We start from the raw sequence: 25,856 nt of genomic DNA, 5'->3' as shown, positions 1-25,856 counted from the left end.
CCTGGCAGGTTACAGTCCATGGGGTTGCAAAGAGTTGGACACAACTGAGCATACATACACACATTAAAAGACATCCTCCCAGTGAGGTTTTCAACTGACCCACTGCCAATCTTTTTAATTTCTGGAATGGCTTAGCAAAACTATATTCACATTAGACTTCATAGTACTTAATGATAATGAATATATTTGAACACATTCTCATTCAACATTAGAAGCTGCCAAATCAGTGTACTGCAAACTGTTATAAACTTTAATTGTAACACTGTCCAAAAGTATAGAATGTGACTAAGTTTATCAAATGTATAAAAACATTATGAAACACTTGGCCTTATTTGTTGATTTAACATTTCATTTTCATCATTAAGCAATGCTGAAAAAGCAATGTAACCAAAGATTAAATATTCTAAACGTCCTTCAGATTAGTCACCTGTGATCTTTCAACTACTTCTGAGCTAAACGAAGAACCTTATGTTACTTTCTATAAACAAGAGAATTAAGAAACCTTCATGCCTTTGGCATTACTAAAATGGGGTACGTAAACTTCGTACCTCTGTCCACCATAAAACTAAAGTTACAGTAAGATGAAATGGAAGCCCAGAACCCCTGCTGGAGTACAATTCCAGTAATAGTGTCAACCTTGTGCCAAAATAACAAATTTTGTGCTGCAGCTTGGAATAAATGTACCAAAAATTTACCAGCCTATATAATTTTATCAGTCTACCTTCCCCAGAGGAAGTAAAGAGACAATAAAACTAATGAAATCATATTTGTTGACCACTCAATATCTGATATAAATTGCTACTTGTCTTCAGAGTATTAGCTGATGAGCTATTTACAAGGTCATTCCAAATGTCTGGGCCAGTTAACCACAGAGGCAGTGTTCTAAGAAACTGGGGTGTTCCTGAGTCAGCAGAAGAGGGTCCTGCATTGCGATGGATGGCCCCTTAAAGTCGTTAGCAAGTGCATGTCGGGGAGTGATGGGCCTCTGTTAAAAACTGTTTTGCATCAGCATTTCTGTACTCTATGAAAACACCATGAAATACTGAACTTTTAATGAATAATGCAACAGATGAGAAAATATTCAGTGTTTTAGTACTCCACAGAGTAGAAAGCACAGGACACAGCCTTAGGTGGTGAGGTGCTGAAAGTTAGACCAATCAAAACACAGCTGATAGGCCCTGTGCATTCTGGAATTCGTGACACCAGCATTTCTGCAAGTTTGGCCCGTGGCCCTCCTGACAATCACCTGGGGAACTTGTTCCAGCACAGACCTTCGGGAGGAAACCAACACTTTAAACTAATAAAGCAGCATCTCCTGATTCGCCTGGGGGATCTACATTTATCACAAGCTCACCAAGTGTTTCCATTCCTTTGGCAAAGTCTTTAGTGTCCTCTGCACACGAACATTAAATTCTGAAGCACATATGAAATGCTGAAGCAACATTAAATGTATAACCTCCCCAAATATTGTGACGTCATTGGTTAAAAGGTGATAGATGAGTACAACCAATTGGGATTAATTCAGTTAGTGCCCTCTGGGTAACACACTTCACCTGTGCTGCGTAATCCTTCACAGCATCAAACCGGCAACAAGGAAACAGAGCAAAACAGAGCATATGACACCCAGCCACAGGCTGTGAACTTTTAACAAAATCCAAGTCCATAATGGCATGGGAACCTTGCACGGTGAAGCAGAATGGACTTGTGAGAAAAGAGGGCGCTCTTTCAATTCATATCCTTCACTAGGTGGGGAAAGGAAGAAGGCCCCTCCCCAAACCAGGTTTCTTCATTCTGGAATGCCTTCCCAGTCCCCACAGCTCCCACAGACTCAATTTCTGCTTTCTCAGGTTCCCCGACTGACCTTCCCAGCTCATCTTCTTCCACTGTGGAAGGAAAGGCTTTGCTACATGAAACTCATCAGATGAAGCGTGTTCCATTTTCCAAGAGTAATACTTCAAGGGTAGTAAAGCTTAATCCAACTATTTAATAGTAAAGCTACAAGGATGGTACGCCTAATCCAGCTGTTTAAACAGAATTGGAGAACATACTTTAAATAAATTAAAAGCTAAATGAAATAATGATTTGCATGAATGAGGACTGACTTGAACCCACGTCCCCCTTTTAAAATCGTACTTAGAGAATCCAGTGCACATCTAGAGAAATGTCCCCAGTTAAATACCTTATTGACCTGAACCCGCTCCAAAATGCCAAGATATCAAGCATTCTAAATATTTTAGGCCACTGTAAACTGGGACCATGCCACTGGCTTATGGTAGTTAGGATGTTGTAGCTTAATGCTGACATTTGGTACGAAAAGCTTATGGTATGAATTAGGTTTCCTTTTTATGTAATTCCGGCTCGGGAATCCGATACAGAGCAGCTGAGAAATACACTATGTTGCTGAGGCTGAAGATGAGGCACAGAAGCATGGCTCCGGCTATCTGGGCGAACAACAGGGGCCTGCCGTGGGTCAGCAGCCATTCCTTCCTCAGAGTCTTGTCCAGAAGGATGGCTTCCGTCTGCATGTGTGTGGCCAGGATCACACACACGTGAAACAGCTGGTGGCTGTGACCTAAAGTGAGCACACAAAAGTCAGCAATAAAAGAGGAATGGCCTCCTGGGAACATCCTATGGCTCGTGTGCTAAAAACACTACGTGGAGTGAAAGAAGCTAGATACAAGACACCCACTGTCCGGAAAAGGCACATCCATAGAGACAGAAAATAGACGAGTGGTGGTTTTGGGTAGGGGGTGGGAGCTGAGATTAACAGTACGTGGGCAGGAAGGATCTTACGGGGGTGATGAAAGTGTTCTAAAACTCATATATGGTGATAGTTATACAATGTAGTAAATTTGCTAAAAAAAAAAAGATTGTACGCTTGAAATTAGGGTATTATGTTACATGTAACGTGTGCGTGTGTGTGCACTCAGTTGCTCAGTGGTGTGAACCCCACGGACTGCAGTCTGCCAGGCTCCTCTGTCCATGGACTTTTCCAGGCAAGAATAATGGAGTGGGTTTCCATGCCTTCCTCCAGGGGATCTTCCCAACTCAGGGATCAAACGTGTGACTCTTGTGTTTCCCGCATTGGCAGGTGAATTCTTTACCCCTAGCGCCACCTGGGAAGCCCATGTGTGATATATACTTTAAAGTTTTTTTAATATCATATGAGAAAAATAAAAAGGCCAACAGAGAAAAGCAAATCCATTTAAACAACTTATCCACCAGTCCCGCTTTTCACATGAGAAAGTTCTACTAAAGTTTACCTCTTGAGAGCTGTCACTGGTTAGTTCTGATCCTGACTTCAGCACCAAAGGGGAAGCCAGCCAGATTTTCTGCTGACCACTTGTGAGATGCTCCTCTCCCTACTGCTGGTTAATCCCAGGCACAATGAGGGGCTCCTTCTCTCTGATAGCTCACAGGCCCCCGGTCAGCATGTATGCCTCCCCAGAGGGTGGGAGTCCAGTGGAGGGTGGCTGACTTGGTAGTTGGTGAGAAAAGGAGTCCACTGCCTGGGGCTGGGGATTGCCTGGGGGGAACAGTCCACAGAAACCAGGAGTGAGATGAGAACCCTACATGTTTCACGGGCTGACTGTATCTCCCCCTCCCAAATTCACATGTCGAAAGTCTTAACTCCCAGTACCTGAGAACGTGACCATATTTGGAGATGGGGTTTTTAAAAGACAACTAAGTTAAAACGAGGTCACTAGCATGGGACCCGCTCTGGTATCTTTATAAGAAGAGGAGATTAGGATGTACACTACACAGAGGAGAAATCATGTGAAAAGAAATGGAGATGGCCCCTGGCAAGCCAAGGAGAGAGGACTTGGGAGAAACCAACCCTGCCATCCCCTTGATCTTGGGCTTCTAACCTCTGGATTATGAGAAAATAAACTTCTTTTGTATCAGCCATGCAGTCTGTGGTTCTTTGTTATGGCAGCACTGGCAGACTAATACAAGAGTTAAATAAGGACCCTCCTTCAGTTAAAAAAAAAAAAAAAAAAAAGAATTCAGTGTTGTACCCCCAGGATTTATCCTATAGTAAGTATTCAATGAATGAGTCCACAGAAGGGACCAGACTGGCCATCTGCCCTAATGAGCCAGAGCCAGGTCGTGAATGAAGATGCAGGCAAGTTGGATGAGAGGCCAACGACTTCCTTAGGGCAAGGAGCTGCCAGCACCCCAGCCTGCATCCCCCAGGGAGATACTGTGCCTGGAGGGGCCACCCTGCCTCACTCAAGCCATACTACTGGGCTGTGTACAACTTCCAGATCTGTGTGCTTTGTGGCAGAAGTGTTTCCTTATCCAGCTGAGAACCGTACTCTCCAAGGACACAGGGCCAAGCAGTAGGAAGTGACCAGCTGCGCTCACCAACTGAGGCACACACCTGTCTCCGTCAGGGCAGGAGACAAACAGATGGAAGAGCCAGGAGCACTGGACAGATGTGAAATGTGCCTGCAGCGGGAAAAGTGATGTCAACAACCCGTCTGGCAGGAATAGGGAGGAGCTTCCTGTGGGCACTGGAGAGGAAGCTCAAAATCTGGCTGACTCTGTTACTTAAGGACACAGATCTTTCCAAAGCCCTTGTTTAAGATGTTGTCGTTATCTGCCATCTCTGCCATGTCCCCCCACTGGAGTATGTTTCTGCTCTAGGCCCAAAAGGACAGGATAGAGGTAAGTAAATAAAATGTTATTAAGAAGCCAGAGTTGGCAAAATAAGGCCCAGTGTCTGTTTATGTTTTTCCTGCTGACCCCAGACTTTGTACATGATCAGCTCTATTTCCTCCAGCTGGGCTGGAGCTAGGGAGGTGGACATGCTGGGCAGGCTCCTCGGGCAGGTTCCAATCCCCTGGCCCTCTCATCTCCCTCCTTGTTTGAAATCTGCCCTCTAACCATTTTGCTCATTGTGATCCCTTCTGGCAGAGGAGAAGGAATAAAGGAGATGAAACTCTTGTCAAAGCAAAATGTGGCCACATTTCTTGGGTAGAAGATGGAAACTCATGGACAAAATGGGCCTGGGGAGAACCGAGGTTCCTGCTCGCCACCTGGGGATGAGGACCTATATGTCCACGGAGCTCTCCTTATCCAAGGAGCTCCCGTCCCAGGACCCCTCAGCCTCATCAGAAGTGGCCCAAGGCTGCCTCCTCCAGCCAGTCCCAGAGCCAGGGTGGAGGAGACACGTTCCACAGCACTTCCCTCGTCCCTCGACAGAGGAGAAGAACTCTGCCAGCAGGTATAAACCCCTGTAGCTCTGACGCCTCCTCTTCACCACATGGCTTCTCTGGCTTGAGCACGTGCAGGCTCACCTGGAGAATCACTGGGCTTCTGAGAGTGCTGGGCCCACCCCACGGGATGTCTCGGGGGTGGGGGCTGAGATCCGCACGTTCCCAGGTGAGGCTGAGACTACTCGTCCAGACTGGGAACTGCTGAGTCTGGGAACCCCTGCTCTACCACGATTCCTGGCACCATCACACCCACCTGAATGAGACACTCTTTCCTCTCCTTGGCACTGCCCCCCGCCGGCTGGTACCCTCAGAGTCTTCTGTACCCTGTCTTTCCTCTTCCTCTTTATAGCTGCCTTCCATGGTCACTTAATAATGGGATTTCACATTCAAGGTAATAATGGGACTCTCCTGTCCCCATACCCGCCAGAAATCCTTTAGACTCCTAGACCCACTTCTCTCCACCCTCCACCACCCTCCCTGGGCATCCACGGTCTGTGTACCTCCTGGCCTCTGTCACCTGACAATCTCACTCACCTTGGCCTGGGCCTGGAGAACTTCCTGAGGATTTGCTTCTTGCCCTGCCCCCGCCTCCCCTTGGCAACTACAGCGCTGCGGTCAGGGATGGGAACGGCCCCTGGGCAGTGGGGCCACCACGTGCTCACCGATGTAGTCGAAGCGTCCAGGGGCCAGGCGCTCTGGCAGATGCGCAGAGTAGAAGAAAGAGGCCAGGAGGGTCACGGCCACGTGCTTCTGGTGGTACAAGGTGGCTTCATTCTCCGCACTTTCCCCGGCGAACAGGAATACCTGCAAGTATTTAAAGAAATGCCAAGCCTTAAAATGGATAACCTACAAGGACCTGCTGTGTACTGCAGGGAACTCTGCTCAACATACTGTAAAAACCGAAATGGGAAAAGAATTTGAAAAAGGACAGATAGCTGTTTATGTATCACTGAATCACTTTCCTGTACACCTGAAACAAACACAACATTGTCAATCAACTCTACTCCAACGTAAAATGAAAAGCTTAAAGAGGAGAGAAACACAGGTCATGAGAGGAGGTCTGCAGACCTCCCCACGCACATGAGTGGACTCCATGTGCCAAGGCCGTTCCCTCCTGGGGTCTGTGCTTGGAAAGGGACCTCACAGGGCCTGTGTGAGCAGGCTTCCTGTTCTGAGTCTGATTGACAGAGACCTAAGGTAACTGTATTTTAACCCCCTACATGCTCATGAGAGCCTTTGGGTTATTTAGTTACAAAAAAAAAAAAAAAAAATGAAGAAAGGAAGGAAGGAAAGGAAAACAACAGAAGTGAAGAGAAAAGGAAAGGAAAAAAAAATTCTGCTAGATTTATCACTATTCTGCCCCAGCCCCACCCCTGGGGCTAAAATATAAGTATAGTTAAAAAATGGCCCATTCACACTTGAACCCACTTTTAACCAGCACATCCCTTGAACTGATGCTCTTAATTAAGGCTTTAAGGCCTAGGAATTCCTGGAAGGCCTTCTGAGTCATCAAAAGCTATTAATTACGGACATTATCCTGGTTTGGAGTTTGGTAATGGTTTTTGTACGACTGTTAAAAATAGCGGCAGCCACCACCTACCGAGGGCACCAGGCCAGGCCTTCTGTGTGCACCACTTCATCGGAGCCTCAACAATGACCACACGGCAGACTCCACTTCCCCCACTTTGCAGATGAGAGTACTGGGCTGGAAAGTGATGTGCCAACCACTAATTAGTAGAGAAGTCAGGCTGATTTGCAGAGCCTGAGTGCTCAGCCACAGCACCGTACAGGGTAAGACCCCTCCTCCCCTACTGCCCAGAGTCTGATGCGGCCGAGTGCCAGGAGCATCCAGCACTCATCCTGACAAGAAGCTGTGCTGTCTGCAGGGGTGGCCTGTGGGGCTGGCTTGTTCTCTCTGAGCTGGTTTCCTGGGTGTGGTCTGTGTCCTCCAGGGAGGATTCAACGGAGTGGGCTGCATCCCCGCTTCTGGGTCTCCCCAGACCCACGCAGGCTGAGCATGGAGCACAGGCTCAGTGTCTCAGCTGGTGGAGCCAGCTTGACCCCTCCCCTTCTGCCCTGGGCGCTGCCATCTTGGCCTCCTGCACCAGATTCTTACCTGCCTCCACCCACGGGGCCTGGGCCTGGAACTGCTGAGCCCCTCAGGTCTGTTTATTTGATGACTCCTCCTCTACCCCCCTGTGAAGGAGGGGATGTCAGCCTCATTTAAAGATAAGGAAACTGAGGCTCAGAGAGGTTTTGTTCATTGCCTAATGTCACACAGCCAGTGAGCAGCGGGACTGGGATTTGAACGTATGGCCATCTGAGAGTGCGTGGACTTTCCCTCTTCTTGTCTTCCCTCCTATTCCCTCTTGCTTTGTGTTCACCATCTATCCTTTAAGACCTTCAGTCATACGCTTTCCTTCCCTACTACGCCTATGTTAATTGATGATAATACATAATAATGCATTTATGGGACTCTCACCACCAGCTAGCACTGTACACATTATCTCATGTAATCCTCCCCATAGCCTGACACAAGGAGGTGTTATTACCAGGCCATTTTACAGATGAGGGAAATCAAGACACAGAGATGGTAGAAAACTTGCCCGAAGTCTTGCAGTGAGTGAATATTAGAGATTTTGCCTCCAGAGCCCACTCTCCTGCTCACTCTACTAAACCCCAGGCTGCCTCCCCTGCCCAGCCCTCCAAGATTGCTCCTGAGCCCGTGGGTAGCACTGGCCACTGATGCATCTCCGGGTGCCACCTACCTAGTTGCCCGTGGTGGGTGGTGGCTGCCCATGCCCATCAGGGCCTCTGTGTGTGCCGCCTAACTGGCCTGCGGGTGCCATTAAGGGGGCCCGTGCGGCTCTGCCCTCACAACCAGGACAGCGTCTGACCCCCAGAGCTCAGGACACAATCGATTCCCTGGTGTTGCCAACAGACAGAGAGGGGTCAGAGCAGGGCCCTTACCCTGAATAAGATGGGAAGGGAGTCCCAGGTGTAGGGAAAAGCAAAGGCCAGGACACGAAGCATCTTACAGAGCCCGGGCTTCTGTATCTCAAAAAACCTAAATCAGGAAAGGAAACGGGGGAGAAATGAGAATGAAAAGGAGTCTCAGTCAATAACACACACACTAAAAATAACCAAGGCCGAGTAACCCACAGAAAGCAACCATTTGCACACAAACTCCTCCCTCGGCCAGCAGCTTCCCCACCAGCCCTCTCCACCTCTCCCACCAGCTCCATCTCAGATGTGAAAAGAGTTCAGAGGCACCATCTCCTGGCACCATAAGAAGCAATGCTATCCAAAATCAGGGAGGAGGCATGGAGCAAAAAACCTTTGAGGGACAAGTTATCTAACTGCCACAGAGCCTTCGAGAAGTCAGACCAGTAGCCACCAGGAGAGGGAGACTGTGGGGCATGGGCGGGTCCAAACACACTCCTGGGGCCAGCACCTCTGCGAAGGTTGAGTTGCTCAACTAGTCAGAGTCGCCAGGTGATTACCATGCAAAAGCCCGGGGTACAATTAGGTGTTTAACAACAAGAGGTTTCTGGAATATTTAATAACACACACAGGAATCCTGGGCTGGGGAAACTGAGAAAGCATGGTCCTTCCTTCCCTCTGTCATCACCACCCCCACCTGCCCCTCGTTCAAAGACAGAGGAAGCCAGCATTAAAATGAGCGGTGCGGAAGTCGCCAAGACGGGCAGGTCCTTTGGGATGGAACACCATGGGGCCTCAGCTGGCTCGGGCCGAGCCTGCGGAGCAGGCAACAGCTGAGGGTTGGTGCGGGAGGAGCGGGGGCGGTGGGGAGCACAGACTGCAGGCTAGACACCAGGCAAGGGAGTTGAAGGAGAGGCTCTGTACTAAACCACAGCCCTGAGCTGGGGCTCGAGCAAGAGAGAGCTCACAGTCCCAGGCTGGGCCCGGTGGCAGGGCAGGTACCTGCTTCAAAACCACATCGTACTGTGGGGGCTGGGTTCTCCCTTGCGACCCACAGGACTGTGAGGCCAGAGCCTCCCCCGGCAAAGGTGATATGCAGAGCCAGGGTGTTGAGGCTTGTAGGGTGGCTGTTAGGGGGAAGCCTGGAAGATGATGGGGGCACTGGGGCCCTCCAGCCCTTCTTGACAGTTCTGTCCCTCATCACACTCTCCGGTGGGGGTAGGGTCTGCTCTTCACCTCTGTTCCCCAGGTGCCCTGTCCCAGCCCACTCGCCTGCCCCTTCTCCACCAAACAGGGTCTGCTGTTCCCCCAGCCCAGGCCCATCTCTTCCAGCAGCATCTTCACATCCTCTATGAGCCAGTGCAGTCACCTGGCTCACTGTGCCCACATCCTCTGGCATAGAATACGGCAGAGACACCCTCATATGCCTCCAGGGTTGTCAGGGTGGGGCTGGGTCTGCTCAGCTCTCCATCCCCAGCATCCGGCTCAGAAGTGTGCCTGAGGATGTGGACATCTGCTCGGCAGCCCAGCCTGGGGACCCCTGTTCACCATGGACCCCGAGAAGCCCCATAACCTCCAGAGATGAGCTTCAACTGCACTCAAGCCCATGGGCATGTCCCTTCTTCTTTTCTGACCCTGGGACACTGGGCAGAGAAGGAAGAGAAGCTCAAAGAGGAGGAGGAGAAATAAGGGACTTCAACTCATCATCCCCCAGAACGGAACCCCAGCCTTGGAGGAAACCACAAACCCTGGGATAGGCGAGGCTGCACAGGGTCACGATCTGGCAACAGTGTTTGTCTTGGACACCCTGAGTCTGGTTCCGTCCCTGACCTTTGTGACCATCTCATCCATGGCATGATGTAACCCTCCCGAGCCCCAGAATCCTCGTGTGTACCACGGGGATGACTACAGAATCCCTTACGGGCTTGTTGCAAGGGTTTAATCAAATGATGCTCACTAGGAGCTTACAGCTGTGCAGAGCACAGAGTAACACTCACGAAATAGCAGCATTTAAAAAAAAATGTGTGTTGTAGGACCCATCCTCTCCCTCTCCCCATCTTGTAGCCACGTGGTACCAGAAAATAGAACAGGAGGGAACAGACAAGTTCTGGGTGATTTGCCTAAAATCAGCTCAGCTAATAAGAGGCACAGCTAGGATTTACAGCCAGGCCGTCTGGTTGGCTTCCCACCCTCTCCCCTTGGGCAAGCCTCAGACCACTCCCCAGACTCTGCTCTTACGGACACCCCTCTGTGCCAGGAGGCGAACGGAACACACTTGCACTGCTTCAAGAGTCAGAGCCCACCTTTAGTAGGGCCTTCTGTCTACGCTGGCCGGCCCTGCCCGACCGCGCACGCCTGCTCCCTCCCTCCCCATGCTCTGCCACCGCCTATCACCTCTGGGTGCAAAGAGACTTGCTCTTAAAGCACGCTCTCTCTGTGGCCACTTACACAGGAAGGAAGCTGGCTCTGGTTGGCGAGGGCCATCCCCCAAAACACGGATTTCCTGCGACTTGACACATGGCGGCCGGCCTGATAAAGTACTTCCCCAAGGGCAAACGAACCAGCCTCTCCAGCTGCCAAGCCGAGTCTACAGAGGGAAAAAGGAGAAAAAGCAGAATAGAAGAGAGCAGCAGAGAACACGAGGCAGAAGCGCCAGCAGCCACAAAGACGGTGGGCCTCCCATCACCACAGTGCAATTCCAAATCAGGCCACAGGGCGTCGCCACAGCCAGAGGGAGGGGAAGGAGCCACGGCATTCTCCAAAGCACACCGCGCCCGAGTCTCCAAAGCCTTGCCTGGTAAGGCAACGCCTGTCCCTCGGGGCTGGGCGTCAGGAAGTCAGGCTTCCTCTGCCTAGAACCAGGTGGGCAGGAAACACTGGATTTCGGGAGAAGCCTCTACCAAGAAAGCGCTGATACAATACCAGTCTATTCTAAAACCCGATAAATCCTGTTGCAACAAAGCTGGAGAGATGTGCAAGTGAATTCCAGAACTATGCTTGAAACAAGTGAGCCTTTGGAAACATTATTCTATTGCCGAGGTGCATGTGTGTGCGCGCCTGCGTGCACACAGAGGGGGTGGGGGTGGCGTGGTAGTATGACTGTTTTGTTGTTGTGTGGATGACATAACAGGAATGTGGACATTTCCACCTGCTGACCCTTGGCCCCAGCAGCAGTCTGTCATCTGGCTGAGCCCTCTGACCTCTGGCTGTGTCTGGGAACCACCGTCTGCTAAGCCTCCCGTCTGCAGCTCTGACCTCCAAACCCTCTTCCCGCAGCACCGCTGCCAAAGCACGGCTCTCACAGCGCAGCTCACATTCCTCCAGGGATGAAAACCCATCTCTCCCTCACAGCACTGACCACACGGTGTTCCACAGAGCGAGCATATGCCTAAAAAACCAACTGCTGGATGCTCTGGATGGATGAATGAAAAAGTACCCACAGTGACTCGTGATGCACAGCAAACACGTGTAACTACCACTCCTGAGCGAGTGGCGAAGCTTCCTGGGCTGGCAGGTGGTCAGCAGCTATGAGCCAGCAGGGTCTCTGTCACACCCACCTGGCTCCAAGAGCCACAGAGAGGTCATATGTTCTGTCATTTCCCCCATAAACACTACAGAACAAGAAGGCAGTTTTCTGGAACGTGTTCCTTTGAACTAAATTCCATGACTGTTGTTTAGTTGCTAAGTCGTCTCCGACTCTGTGCGCCCCCGTGGACTGTAGCCTGCCAGGTCCCTCTGTCCATCGGATTCTCCAGACAAGAATACTGGAGTGGGCTGCCATTCCTTCTCCAGGGGATCTTCCTGACCCAGGGATCAAACCCACATCTCCTGCATTGCAGGTGGATTCTTTATCACTGAGCCACATGGGAAGCTCCCAGCTCTCTATGTGGAATTTACCTAAAGGACATGTATTATGTGGGAACAAAGGCCATTCAGACCACACTACTCTGGGAAGCATGTGGATAACTAAAGCACAACTCATGAGCTCTATGGTCTCCTTTTGTGCTCAGGAAAAGAGGTGGTTCTTCGACTCCTAGCCATGTCACAGATTGATACAGCAGGAGGGAGAGGCAGGGGTGGGCCTGGGGGATGCAGGGGAGAAGGCAAGGAGAGAAACCTTGGGAAAGGCACTGAAGCCGGCATCATTGATGCCTAAACAGAAGGAACCCAGGGAACTTCGTCTCAGGGGCCCCTGCTTAAGGGCCATGATTGGCCCAAGGCCACACAGCAAGCCTGTGAAGCTGGGCCTCCAGACGGCCCTCACCTGCCTCCACTGCCTCCCCTGCAGTTAGTCAGGGCCAAGTCTCTCCCCACACACGCATGAGCCCTCCTCCTCAGACACCGAAGACAAAGACAGAGAATGAAAACAAAGGGGACAGGTCTTGTAAGAGCAGAGATCTGCCGGCACACGGGAAGGACAGAGGACGAGACGCGAAGGAAGCTGGACGGGCCCACAGGGGGACGTCCCGCTCCATCCTCGGCTCCAGGCATGTGGCGTTTGCTTCTTTCTCCCTTCCTGTTCCCCGAGCCCCCACTGAGCCCCACAGGACACAGTACCCGAGTCCACAGAACTGTCTTCTATGAAGTTTACTGTCCTTCCTGAGCACAAGGCCAGTCCTCTGTAGGACACACGAGGAGCCTCCAATCCCCCACCTCTGGATCGCTCTTCAGCCTCTATCCCCCTCCCCTGACAGCTGCACAGGCTCTCACAACTCTGAGGCTCCTTGCTGTCTCCCAGTGCCGTCCCATCCTCGGCAGGCCCTCACCCTTATTCAGGCCCTCAGCTCTGTCCAAAACGCCCTTCCCTCTTCTCCAACCTTCCTCAATGCTCGATTCTCAGGCTGCTTCACAGAACCCTGGCTATCCAAGCAGGTGTGTCGTTTTGTATTATCATTATTTGCTTATGTTATATTCTGTAATGCTACATTTTTTTTTTAAAGTTTTTTCCTCTGGTCCTTAAAGGAAATGTTGACTCAGTCTAGACATTTTGGAGGTCTGCAGTCTGCTGCTCATACTGCATGGGGCACTCTATGAGGACAAGGACGGAGCCGCCCTCGTCTCCACATTCCCCCAGAGAGGGTTTACCCTGCCGCACACCCCAGGCCTGCCCGCGAGATGAAGCAACACAACACCCAGGCTTGAGACTGAGCCTGCAAACGAGACTCACCCCCATGGAAAGCAGCTCCACACTGCCCGCCTGCCTCTGGACAGGTGAGGGGAAGGCAAGTTGGGGCAAGCACTCTCAATGCTGTTTAAGGCTCTACTCTTTGACTTTTAAAGAAAAGCAGCTTGTCAAGTTTGGAAAATCTGCCTACCTCTGGGTCCCACAAAACTCAATGTCCCCCAAAGAAAGCTGGAGCCAAAAGCATTGTGGGGAAGTTGCAGAAGCATACCTCGCCACCCCGAGCCCTGCGGTTTTCTCCTGGGGAGGGAAGAGCTACGGCTGCCAAGAATAAGAATGCTACAAGGCCATGGCTCAGGAGAGGCACAGGCTGGGGGCATGGATGGTCAGGACCACCAGCCTTCCTTGGCACTCTTGCTAACCCACCACGGAAGGACCCCAGCACCTGGCACCATCTACACAGGAATGTTACCCCAACACTGTCATTTGAGAGGTTTCATAAGTCATTTTGGGTAGTTTGTTTTTTTACCAAGAGCTGAGTAGTTATCCTAAAAAATGCCTGTTGTACTCACACCTCAGTGAGCTTCCTTGAGTGAAAGGAAAAAAAAAAAAAAAGAATTAGAGCCAGTGAGCTGGGCATGACTCATGGCCATCAGGCTTCCCCTGGGGATGTGTCAGATGTTTGAGCGTCATCTGTCGTGCACCACACACACGCATATCTTGCTGTACTTTGCTTTATTGTGGCTTTTTGCAAAGTGAAGGCTTGTGGTAACCCTGTGTTGACAGATGATAGCATTTTTTTATCAATAGCATATTTTAAAATTAAGATGTGTACATCGTTTCCTTAGACATAATGCTATTGCAGACTTTTACGTGCACTGGGAGACCAGAAAGTTCAATGACTTGCCTACTGTGAAGCTGATCTCTTTGCAGCATCTCTGAGGTGTGCCTGTGTCCAGAGGCAGGCCCCTCTCAGCTCCTATTAGCAGACCACCCGTTTATGGAGTGCCTCCTCTGGGCCAGGCTTGTGCCAAATGTTCTGGATATATTACACCCATCTCACAGGGTTGCTGTGTTGACCCCATTTTTATTTTTCTTTTTGGCCAAAGCCACATGGCTTGTAGGATCTTAGTTCTGCAACCAGGAATTGAGCCCAGTCCAAAGAAGTGAAAGGGCCATGTTTTAGCCCCTGAACTGCCAGGGAACTCCCTTGACCCCATTTTATAGATAAGCAAACTGAGGTTCAAGGAGGGTAAGTGACTTGTTCAGCAACAGGACCAGCTATATCATTTGCAGGGCAGAGTACGGGACCCCCCTTGTTCAAAAATCATCAAGTATTTCAAAACAACAACAGCAGGGCATTAGACAAGTTTGAAGCCCTCTTGATCATGGGGCCCTGAGCACTTGTGCAGGTTGTGTGCTTGTGAAGCTGGTCCCGCCTGGCCACTGGAAGTCCATCCAGAACTGAGCCCCAGGCTCCCAAGCACCTCTCCCCCGTCCCCCTCTGACAGTCCAGGGAGCCGCGTGCTCCACCACCACCCGTCCCCTCGCCCCATCCCATCCGTGGCAGAGCAGCCGGGTACCTGGAGTAGCAGGAGAGCCAGATGCTAATGATGGTGTTCAGCACAGCCAGGGTCAGGTAGTAGTCATGGAAGGTGGTGCTCACCAGCGTGTCCGGGAAAACATAGGCAGAGTAGGCGATGGCACAGCCTGGAGGAGCAAAACCAGCCTTGGGCAAGAAGCCAGGACTCAGCACTGTCTGGACTTCCTGGGAAGACCACCCCACCCTGCATCTGGCTGAGCCCCATAATCTCCACAGACCATGAGCAGTCCTGCACCCCACCCTCACTATACCATCATCCTTCCCAGCCTGTATGTCCCCGTCTCTCTTCTCTGCCCACCCAGATCCCGCCCTGAGAATTATTCTGGGAGCCCAGTGCTGCTCCAAGGGCTTGACAGGTATTAACTCACATAATCTTTACAGCCACCCTTGGACATCAGTCCTACACTGATCCTCATTTTACAGATGAGGAAATGCAGGCACAGAGACGTTTGGTAACCCTCCCAGGGACACACAGCTAGGAAGCAGCAAAGCCAAGCTTCACACACAGGCAGTGCAGCACCAGTCCCTGCTTTTAACCACATGCTGTGGTCCACGATGACCCCCAGTGTGCTTATCTTTGCCCTGAGATGATGATACGAGTGTTCCTTGTGGAATAATCAACGGTGCGGGGGAGAAAGTCCGGGGAGGGAGAGCCCTTGCTGAGGGGAGGGCTGCCACATTGGGTGGCCGAGGGACAGGCCAGCTAAGAGGCCGAGCATGAGATGCTAGCCTTGGCTTTTTGCGTGGTTTTAGGTTTTGGAGTTTGTGAGAGAAGGATTACCGAAGGACCTTTTAGACACCTGCCTGCTGCAGCTTTTATTTGAAACAACAGGGACTAGCATTGTCCTTTTCAAAGGGGGCAGGTGTGTCCAGGGGCCTGGACCAGAGGGCCTCTCCAGGCCGAGGTCCCTCTGGGAGAGGCAGGCACAGATCTGTCAGCTTAGGGCCTAAGGTCAGGGCTAAGGTCACCTGTTATCCAAAGATAAAGAGAACTTGGAATCCGAGTTCAAAGCTAAAGCAGGCCTCAAACCACACAAGCTCAGCCTCTGCCTTTGATCCTACTTGACTGCTGAAATCTAGGGAAGCTGAGGGATGTGCCTAGGGTCCCACAGGCAGAAAGGGCCAAGGATGGCCACGTCCCGGGACAGCGCCCCCACTGCTGCAGGCTGCTGCATGATTCCAGCTGGGAACTGCCCCCAGGAGAACAGACAGACCCTTCTCTCAGCCTGATACCGTGGGAAGGCTCCCACGTGGCCCAGGAGGCACGTGGTCTGTGTATACTGACTGGGGCCAAGTTCCATGGGTGACAGGAGAGCGAGCGAGCCCCAGCGCCTGCCGGAGCTGCAGTGGGAAGCAGAACTGACGAGAGCCTCCAGGCTCCAGGGTGAGGCGGGTGATGAGGATGGGTGGGCGCAGCAAAGGCGCTGGCCCTTTGGAGGTTCCGACAGGTGCGTGAGGGCAGAGGGGGCTCTCCAGGGAACAGGAGCAGGACACAGCATCGGATGCCAGACCAACGAAGGTGAACATCCCCTTTCAGGCAATGGGGGCCCCCAAGGGATTTTAAGCAGGGGTTAAAATGGCCAGAGCCTAGTAAAAGCACGCGTGCACAGGAGGGCTGAGCGGGAGGGGAAGAGCTGGACACCAGGGAGGAAGCTGAGCAAACGCCACCCCCCAGGGATTGGGGGTTCCCAGCAGGGTCACGGAGGAGGAGAGGCGGCTGCCAAGGGAGTCCCAGGCGGACCCCCAGCCGCTCTCGGCCGACTAGACCTTCCTCTCAGCTTTACTGAACACCCCAAGTCAGACTCTCAGCTACGGACTGGAAAACCGGACGAGGAAGCTGCGCGAACTGTCCCTAGGGAGCTGTTCCCAGTGCGGAGCGGGAATGAGGGAATCACTGAAGGAGCTCCAAGGAGGTGGGCCCAGGCCCGGGGACTTGAGGAAGCCACAGGCAGGGGCCCTGAGGCTCCCAGGCCCTGGCTCTGCCATTTACAAGCCACATGATCTGGGTAACTCACCTCTGCTGTGCTCACCTCGAGCATGGGTATGATGATACTCCACAGCTCAGGGCCCTGCTGGCAGGGTGGGTGGCTGGAAGCCCACCACGGCGGGAGTACATATACCATAGCTATCTGCCATCACCACAGACTGGGACTTCTGTCCCCAGGGAGCTGGTTGTTCCGTATTCGCCAGCACATCTGGACACGTTTCTTTTAAAACCCTCATCAGGCACCTGGGCAGGGGCGACCCTTCTGCAAGTGCACCAGAGCCTCGCGGCGACCCCAGCTCCCAGGGCAAGGGGCAGGTGGCTCGGTCACAGGGACGGAAGGCGAGAGCAGGGCCTCACGTACCCAGGCTGAAGAGGTTGACGGCGCCGTAGTCCAGGAAGTAGCAGATGTGGCGGGCGTTCCTGGACATGGAGCTGAAGGTGTGTGCGCAGCTGGACGCCAGGGGGAACAAGCAGCTGGCGCCCATGTACACGAGCAGAGGCCAGGAGTAGCTGTCATGCAGGATGTCCGTCACTTGCAGGGTGCTCACAAACCTCCACGAGAAGAACCTGGAACACAGGGGTACACCCTCAACCTTCGGGGTGTCGGCTCCTCTTACAGTCCTCCCCTGACCGTCGCCTGCCTTCCCTTCCCCTGGGATGGCCAGCCCCTACGTGGTCTCACTTTGCTGACATGCCAGGAGCAAGGAAGAGTGAGTGGGGTCCTTTATTGTTTGGACATATACAGGAAGGGCAACGGTCCAGTCCACATACTCGGCATGTGGTGGCAGATCCCTCTTAACAGCTTCTTGCCCAGGTGACTCTCCACTTTTGGTTTGCATGCTTCCAGGGACAGGGAGCTCACCACCTCCCAAGACAGTTCTGAGTGTTTAGAAGTTTCACTGAGCTGGCATCTCTCTCCCTGGAATCAGTCCTAGTTCTGCCCATCAGCACCACAGACAACAAACCCATCAAGCATCTCACAGCTGTCTTCACAATCCCGCCCCATGTCTCTGAATTTCACATTAAAGAACCTCAGGGAATTCAACGATTCCTCGTAGGATCCAGCTTTGGCCTTGCCATTCTCTCCATGGTTGGTCAGGCTCCCCTTGTGGAAGACCCCTCAAAGAGAAACAACCCCTCTGTCTGGAAAGCCGAGAAGGCAACGGGACTATTTTCTCCTCCTTCTTCCATGCTACTCTTCCACTAATATAACCATCTCTTTCACTGAGGGGCCTGGTCCCAAGGCTCAGTCTCAGCCAAGCCTAGACCTCCAGATTCGTCTCTTACAGAAACACAGCACAGATCCACATCAGATCTGCCCAACCCATAACCCAGGTGAGGGGGTCTTCCCTGCAGAAGCTGTTCACTTCCACGTACCACTCCTAGAGAGTCAGGCTCCTTTCCCATGAACTCCCCCAGGGAAGGGACTAAAAGCTTCTCACGGGGGAATGGCGGGAGCATCGCTCAATCCTCTGGCTACACTTGTGATCTGTGTCCACACTCGTGAGCCGTTCCCTCTGCTGTCCTTCAGAACGTATCCTTTTACCAGGTCGGGATTCTCCCCGAGTGCTACTGCCCTGGGGCATCTTTCTCCTGCTCCCCAAGCCCTTCCTGCTGCTCCGCGTTGTGGTCTCAGGGACCTGGCAGTGCAGGGGGGCCAGGCCCTGTGGGGGTGCTCCGGCCAGCGTGGCTCAGCTGTGGAGGGGCTACGAAGGCACGTGCGTACAGCAACGCAGGCCCCACCCACAGGGACGGTCAGGCTGGTCCTTCATAGTGACACAAACTTCAAAACAGCCCTGAAGTCACCTCTGGTTTATCCAGGAAATGGAACACCGCACAGCTGTACAAAAGCCGGAGAGGCTTGCGTGGGGGTCAGACAGAGACCTCGAGGCAGAAGCAACAGGGGAGCAGAGGGAGGAGAGAAGCAGGCGCTGGGCGCACCCACTCGTCACAGATGCTCCAGTCTGTAGAAAAGCGTCCCGGGAGGATTACAAGCAGCAGGTCACCCCAGCCACTCCAGAGAGGGCAACAGGGGCCGCGAGAAGACACCAGCTCTCTTCCCTTCTGCAGTGCTACAACGTATTAGCATTTAGACTTTTTACTTAAATTTTGTTGTTGTTTAGTCACTTCAGTCATGTCCGACTCTGTGTGACCCTATGGACTGTAGCCCGCCAGGCTCCTTTGTCCATGATGGGATTTCTCAGGCAAGAATCCTGGAGTGGGTTGCCATTTCCTATCCCAGGGGATCTTCCCGACCCAGGGATCGAAATAGTGCTTCCTACATTGGGCAAGCAGATTTTACCACTGAGCCTCCAGGAAGCCCTTATGTAAGTTTGCTGCTGCTGCTGCTGCTGCTAAGTCACTTCAGTCGTGTCCAACTCCATGTGACCCCATAGATGGCAGCCCACCAGACTCCCCCGTCCCTGGGATTCTCCATGCAAGAACACTGGAGTGGGCTGCCATTTTCTTCTCCAATGCATGAAAGTGAAAAGTGAAAGTGAAGTCACTCAGTTGTGTCCAACTCTTAGCGACCTCATGGACTGCAGCCCACCAGGCTCCTCCGTCCATAGGATTTTCCAGGCAAGAATATTGGAGTGGGGTGCCATTGCCTTTACTAAATTTAAAATGACAAAGAGCCCCCTCGAACAGACCTTGCTGCCTCTCTAGCCAGGCTGCAGGCCCTAGGGCTTCTTTGCAGGTGGTCCCACCCCACAGCAAGCCTGAGCTCCCTCTTCTCTGCCCTTGATGCATCTGGCTCAAGCAGCCTTCTGCGCATTTTGGCCCCGGTCTGACTGCTGGCTGGGCAGGCCTCCTTCCTCGGGCCCTTCCCCACCTGCAGCACACCCTGGGGTCCTTCCTGCTCTCTGGTTCTCCACACAATCAGAAGGGGGAGTCCAGAAACTAGCCTGTTTCTGGAACAGGCTATAACTTGCCATGAGATATAAGCAAGCCACGCCCTTCTCTGGGCCGCATCTGCGTCAGCTGGTGGCGGTGTGAGGGGACTGGTGGCCTGTGTGACCTCCGAGGTCCTTCCAGCTCTCACATACTATGATCCCATCTCTACCCGCCACTCGCTATGCCCAGGCACCGGGTGTGCGAAGCTAGTCTTTGGCCCCCATCTTTCTAAACCAGGTCCCGCTCCGCTGCCTGGCAGTTCCCATCTGTGCGCAAGCGCTTGCCAGAGCGCTCATCCTCTCGGCTGGCTCTGCCAAAGTGCCGCCTGACCAAGTGCCTCACAGCGGCCGCGGCCCCAGAATGACTATGAGCATCCACAGCTCTGTGCCCGATGCCTCTTCCCACGTCTCCTCTGATAATCCTCGGGGCAGCCCTGGAAAAAGTGCTGCCTATTGCTCCTGCTCTGCAGATGGGAACATGCAAAGCCCAGAGAGGTGGCTTGTTCAAGCTAGGGAGCGTCAGCCAAGGGCTTCTAGAAGACCCAGACAGCCTCCAAGGCTGAATAAGACAATGCTCTCAAATCAGGCCCTGAAGCAGGGAGCGGGGAAAGACTGGGGAGCTGTAGGAGCCCCTCAGATTCTACGGCAATCCATGCTCTAGAGCTCACCCATGCCCTCTGGCTCCACACTCACGCACCACGGGGGGAGTCCCCCACATTCCAGCACGGAACCTCAGCTTGCCCCACCCCAGCTATGTTTAATGAAGCCCCAGTTCCCAGGCTCTGCATGAGACGGCTGGACAAGGGGGCCGGGAGGTACCAGAAGGGCAGCAAGTGCGTCCAGATGTTGAGGGTCTCATTGGTCATTTGAAAAAGGCTGAGGAGGCAGGCAGTGGCGGAACTCTGTGGATGTCGGTAGCCGAAGAGGATGCCCTGCTCGTGGAACACCTGCGGGGGAGGAGAAAGCGACGCTGAGGTTACACAGGAGGGCAGCCGGAAGGTCTCAGGGGAACGTCCCTGGCAGCATCCACCTTTCTCCCAGGCTGTGCGCTTGTCCACTGGAGCCTGGAACGCCTGACCCCAGGTCCTTGATCTGTCAAGCTGCTTCCCGCTTCCTCCCCATGGTTTCTAAAATCTTGTGTCCTCCCAGGAGCCTGCAGTTGGCTGGAGGAGCAGATTCAAGGCCCCGACTTCCTCTGGGAATCCAGCCTGTCTGTCCATTCCCAGAGGCACTTACTTCTGTCATGAATGTTGCTTAAGAATCTGGTTTTGCACCCTCTGCCTGGGGCCTACAGCCCGGTCTTTGGATGGTTGACATATATGCTGCCTGTCCGAGCCGACAAGCCCTGCATGTCAGGGGCTGGTGGGATGATCTCTGCAGGAGATCCCCCCGGGGCCCAGGGTATATTCACCAGAGCGCTTCACAAAGGCCTTTTGATGAAGACTATGATGGCATCAGCCTGGTCTGCAGGTGGAGGAGAAGGCCCACACAAACACCCCCCACCTCAGGCAGCCCACCTGGCAAGGCTCTAGGCAACCACCTCATCCTGGATGAGAAACTTGGACTGGTCAGATAAAATACAAGGTGTCAACCTGCTTGGAGGACTGCATTACAGCCATTTAAAATGGTAATTGTGGGGTCCTCCCTGGAAGTCTGAAAGTGAAGTTGCTCAGTCGTGTCCAACTCTCTGTGACCCTGTGGACTGTAGCCCACCAGGCTCCTCCACCCATGGGATTCTCCAGGCAAGAATACTGGAGTGGGTTGCCATTTCCTCCTCCAGGAGATCTTCCTGACCTGGGGATTGAACCAAGGTCTCCTGTATTACAGGCAGGTGCTTTTAACCTCTAAGCCACCAGGGAAACCCTGGAAGTCTAGCAGTTAACAATCCGTCTTCCAATGCAGGGGATATGGGTTCGCTTCCTGGTCAGGGAACTAAGATCCCACATGCGTGTAAAGTTGCTTCAGTCATGTCTGGCTCTATGTGACCCTACAAACCGTAGCCCACCAAGATCCTCTGTCCATGGGATTCTCCAGGCAAGAATACTGGAGTGGGTTACCAAGCTCTCCTCCAGAGGACATTCCTGAGCTAGGGATCGAACCTGCATGTCTTATGTCTCCTGCATTGGCAGGTGGGTTCTTTACCACCATACGCTGCGGTGCAACTAAGCCCATGTTCTGTAACTACAGAGCCCATTGCTCTGGAGCTAGCGCCATGACTCAAAAGAAGCTTGTGTGCCGCAACTGAGACCTGATGAAGCCCCAAATAAGTAAATAAATTAATTTTTTTTTTTAAAAAAAAACAGTAATTGTGGAGATGATGAGGCATGAGGAACAAAAGCTCAGGATGTAACATTAAGTGAAGCAAAAGTGGAATGTCAACTGTAGGCCTGCCATGGTGCTAAGAACTATGGAAATTTAAGCACACATGGTGGGGTGGCGGCTGGGAGGAACACGGAAAAGGAAAGAACTTCATTTGTTGGAGTAGCAGGATTTGCCTTAACGGACCAGGGTTTCTCAGTTTTGACAATGCTGACATGTAGGGCCAGTTCTTTGTTGCTGGGGGAGCTGTCCTATGCATTGTCAGTAGTATCTGTGGCCTCTCCCTACGAGATGCCAGTAGCACCCACCATGCCCCTCTTCCGAACTGTGACAACCAAAAATGTCTCCCAAGGTTGCCATGTCCCCTGGGGCAAAACCTCCCCTAGTTAAGAACCACTGATTTAGCTGAATGTTGCTATAATCTTTGAAAAGTAAATAAAAATGAGTAGATTGAGACAAATAATAATGACAATATTAGTAATCGTAAATTTTACATTTAAATTTATGTAATGTAAATCAATTATATGACCAACCTAGACAGCATATTAAAAAGCAGAGACATTACTTTGCCAACAAAGGTCCGTCTAATCAAGGCTATGGTTTTTCCAGCGGTCATATATGGATGTGAGAGTAGGACTATAAAGAAAGCTGAGCACTGAAGAATTGATGCTTTTGAACTGTGATGTTGGAGAAGACTCTTGAGAGTCCCTTGGACTGCAAGGAGATCCAACTAGCCCATCCTAAAGGAAATCAGTCCTGGATGCTCACTGGAAGGACTGATGGTGAAGCTGAAACTCCAATACTTTAGCCACCTGATGTGAAGAATTGACTCATTTGCAAAGACTCTGATGCTGGGAAAGATTGAAGGCAGGAGGAGAAGGGAACAACAGAGGATGAGATGGTTGGATGGCATCACAGACTCAATGGAGATGAGTTTGAGTAGACTCTGGGAGTTGGTGATGAACAGGGAGACCTGGCGTGCTACAGTTCACAGGGTTGCAAAGAGTCAGACACGACTGAGCGACTGAACTGAACCAATTATAAATCGAGTCATAATAACTTTTAAAGGTTTCCATATGGTTTTCTAGGGCTGTGGGAGGAATGGAAGGCTGGGAGAATTCCAACCTAGACATTCATTTCCCATCTGGGTTACCAACTTCTTAGTTTAAGAGAGAACCTTGATTCAAAAATATACAATATTTGTAATGACCTATGGCAGAAAGTGAAGAGGAGCTAAAAAGCCTCTTGATGAAAGTGAAAGATGAGAGTGAAAAAGTTGGCTTAAAGCTCAACATTCAGAAAACGAAGATCATGGCATCTGGTCCCATCACTTCATGGGAAATAGATGGGGAAACAGTGGAAACAGTGTCAGACTTTATTTTTTGGGGGCTCCAAAATCACTGCAGATGGTGACTGCAGCCATGAAATTAAAAGACGCTTATTCCTTGGAAGAAAAGTTATGACCAACCTAGATAGCATATTGAAAAGCAGAGACATTACTTTGCCAACAAAGGTCCGTCTAATCGAGGCTACGGTTTTTCCAGTGGTCATGTATGGATGTGAGAGTTGGACAGTGAAGAAAGCTGAGCACCCAAGAATAGATGCTTCTGAACTGTGGTGTTGGAGAAGACTCTTGAGAGTCCCTTGGACTGCAAGGAGATCCAAGCAATCCACTCTGAAGGAGATCAGCCCTGGGATTTCTTTGGATGGAATGATGCTAAAGCTGAAACTCCAATACTTTGGCCACCTCATGGGAAGAGTTGACTCATTGGAAAAGACTCTGATGCTGGGAGGGATTGAGGGCAGGAGGAGAAGGGGACGACAGAGGATGAGATGGCTGGATGGCATCACGGACTCGATGGACATGAGTCTGAGTGAACTCTGGGAGTTGGTGATGGACAGGGAGGCCTGGTGTGCTGAGGTTCATGGAGTCGCAAGGAGTCGGACATGACTGAGCGACTGAACTGAACTGATAGTGGAAAAGAATATGGAAAAGAATACACATGTATGTAAATATAGATGTATGTTTCAGGTGTACAGCAAAGTGCACACCTTGCTTCATATTTTGTTTTATACCTTTGCTTTATACTTGCTTATACAATTTGTTATACACCTGAAACACGACAACACTGTAAATCAACTATACTTCTATTTTTCAAAATGGCTTAAAAAATAATAAAGAATTTTTTTAAAAAATACAAGAATAAACAATGTATTATAACCTATACTACCTCTTGATTCGGAGTCAAGTGGTCTCTTGGAGGAGTGGAGAAAGCAGGGAGATATCAGAGAAAGAGTCGAATCTGGGCCATTGACGTGCTAAATGACTTTAAGCTGGACCACAGCTCTCAGCGTTCAGTGTCCTCATCTATGAAATGGGCAGCATTACCTTACCAGATGGCCAGGACATTCCCTTCTTGGGTCACTTCTGGGTGAAACTGGTCCACCAGGGGGAGGGGACAAACGAAGTTGGTTGAAGGTCCAGTGAAGAAGTACTATTTGAATTAGGTTTGGGTTTTAGCTTATTTTTTGATTAGCTAAAATAAAAAAATTTTAGGTTTTGATTCACCGTGGTTTCTGCTGACATTCCCAGATTACAGTGGACAGCCTTCTCTAATGGGCAGCAGAGTCTCAGCTTGCAGCGGTTGCCCACCAGGGCTGCTGTTCAGTTCCGTTGCTCAGTCGTGTCTGACTCTTCATGACCCCACAGACCACAGCATCCCAGGCCTCCCTGTCCATCACCAACTCCCGGAGTCTACTCAAACTCATCTCCATTGAGTCAGTGATGCCATCCAACCATCTCATCCTCTGCTGTCCCCTTCTCCTCCTGCCTTCAATCCTTCCCAGCATCAGGGTCTTTTCAAATGAGTCAGTTCTTCACATCAAGTGGCTAAAGTATTGGAGTTTCAGCTTCACCATCAGTCCTTCCAGTGAACACCCAGGACTGATCTCCTTTAGGTTGGACTGGTTAGATCTCCTTACAGTCCAAGGGACTCTCAAGAGTCTTCTCCAACACCACAGTTCAAAAGCATCAATTCTTCAGTGCTCAGCTTTCTTTATAGTCCAACTCTCACATCCATATATGACTACTGGAAAAACCATAGCCTTGACAAGATGGACCTTTGTTAGTAATGTCTCTGCTTTTTAATATGCTGTCTAGGTTGGTCATAACTTTCCTTCCAAGGAGTAAGTGTCTTTTAATTTCATGGCTGCACTCACCATCTGCAGTGATTTTGGAGCCCAAAATCATAAAGTCTGCCACTGTTTCCCCATCTATTTGCCATGAAGTGATGGGACCAGATGCCATGATCTTCGTTTTCTGAATGTTGAGCTTTAAGCCAACCTTTTCACTCTCCCCTTTCACTTTCATCAAGAGGCTCTTTAGTTCTTCACTTTCTGCCATAAGGGTGGTGTCATCTGCATATCTGAGGTTATTGACATTTCTCCTGGCAATCCTGATTCCAGCTGTGCTTCATCCAGCCCAGCATTTCTCATGATGTACTCTGCATTTAAGTTAAATAAGCTGGGTGACAATATACAGCCTTGACGTACTCCTTCTCCTATTTGGAACCAGTCTGTTGTTCCATGTCCAGTTCTAACTGTTGCTTCCTGACCTGCATATAGGTTTCTTAAGAGGCAGGTTAAGTGGTCTGGTATTCCCATCTCTTTCAGAATTTTCCACAGTTTATTGTGATCCACACAGTCAAAGGCTTTGGCATAGTCAATAAAGCAGAAATAGATGTTTTTCTGGAACTCTCTTCCTTTT

At 51.2% G+C, this 25,856-nt stretch overlaps 1 protein-coding gene across 1 annotated transcript in view; it reads right to left on the bottom strand.

Annotated features, from left to right (window-relative positions):
- Nucleotides 1-2,330: 2,330 nt before the first annotated feature.
- The window catches only part of PAQR5 (progestin and adipoQ receptor family member 5), a 46,819-nt gene continuing 23,293 nt past the window's right edge, over nucleotides 2,331-25,856 (bottom strand). The window contains exons 2-7 of the mRNA XM_052646867.1: nucleotides 20,591-20,718; nucleotides 17,239-17,444; nucleotides 14,871-14,997; nucleotides 8,193-8,289; nucleotides 5,885-6,026; nucleotides 2,331-2,572 (exon numbers count right to left, since the gene is read on the bottom strand). Of these exons, the coding sequence (XP_052502827.1) occupies nucleotides 2,331-2,572; nucleotides 5,885-6,026; nucleotides 8,193-8,289; nucleotides 14,871-14,997; nucleotides 17,239-17,444; nucleotides 20,591-20,718 (942 nt within the window). The remainder of the gene's footprint in view (nucleotides 2,573-5,884; nucleotides 6,027-8,192; nucleotides 8,290-14,870; nucleotides 14,998-17,238; nucleotides 17,445-20,590; nucleotides 20,719-25,856) is intronic.

Source organism: Budorcas taxicolor, chromosome 10 (genome assembly GCF_023091745.1).
Source record: "Budorcas taxicolor isolate Tak-1 chromosome 10, Takin1.1, whole genome shotgun sequence".
NCBI lineage: Eukaryota > Metazoa > Chordata > Mammalia > Artiodactyla > Bovidae > Budorcas > Budorcas taxicolor.
The sequence above is the reverse complement of the archived record's forward strand: the minus strand, read 5'-3'. Positions and strand labels throughout refer to the sequence as shown.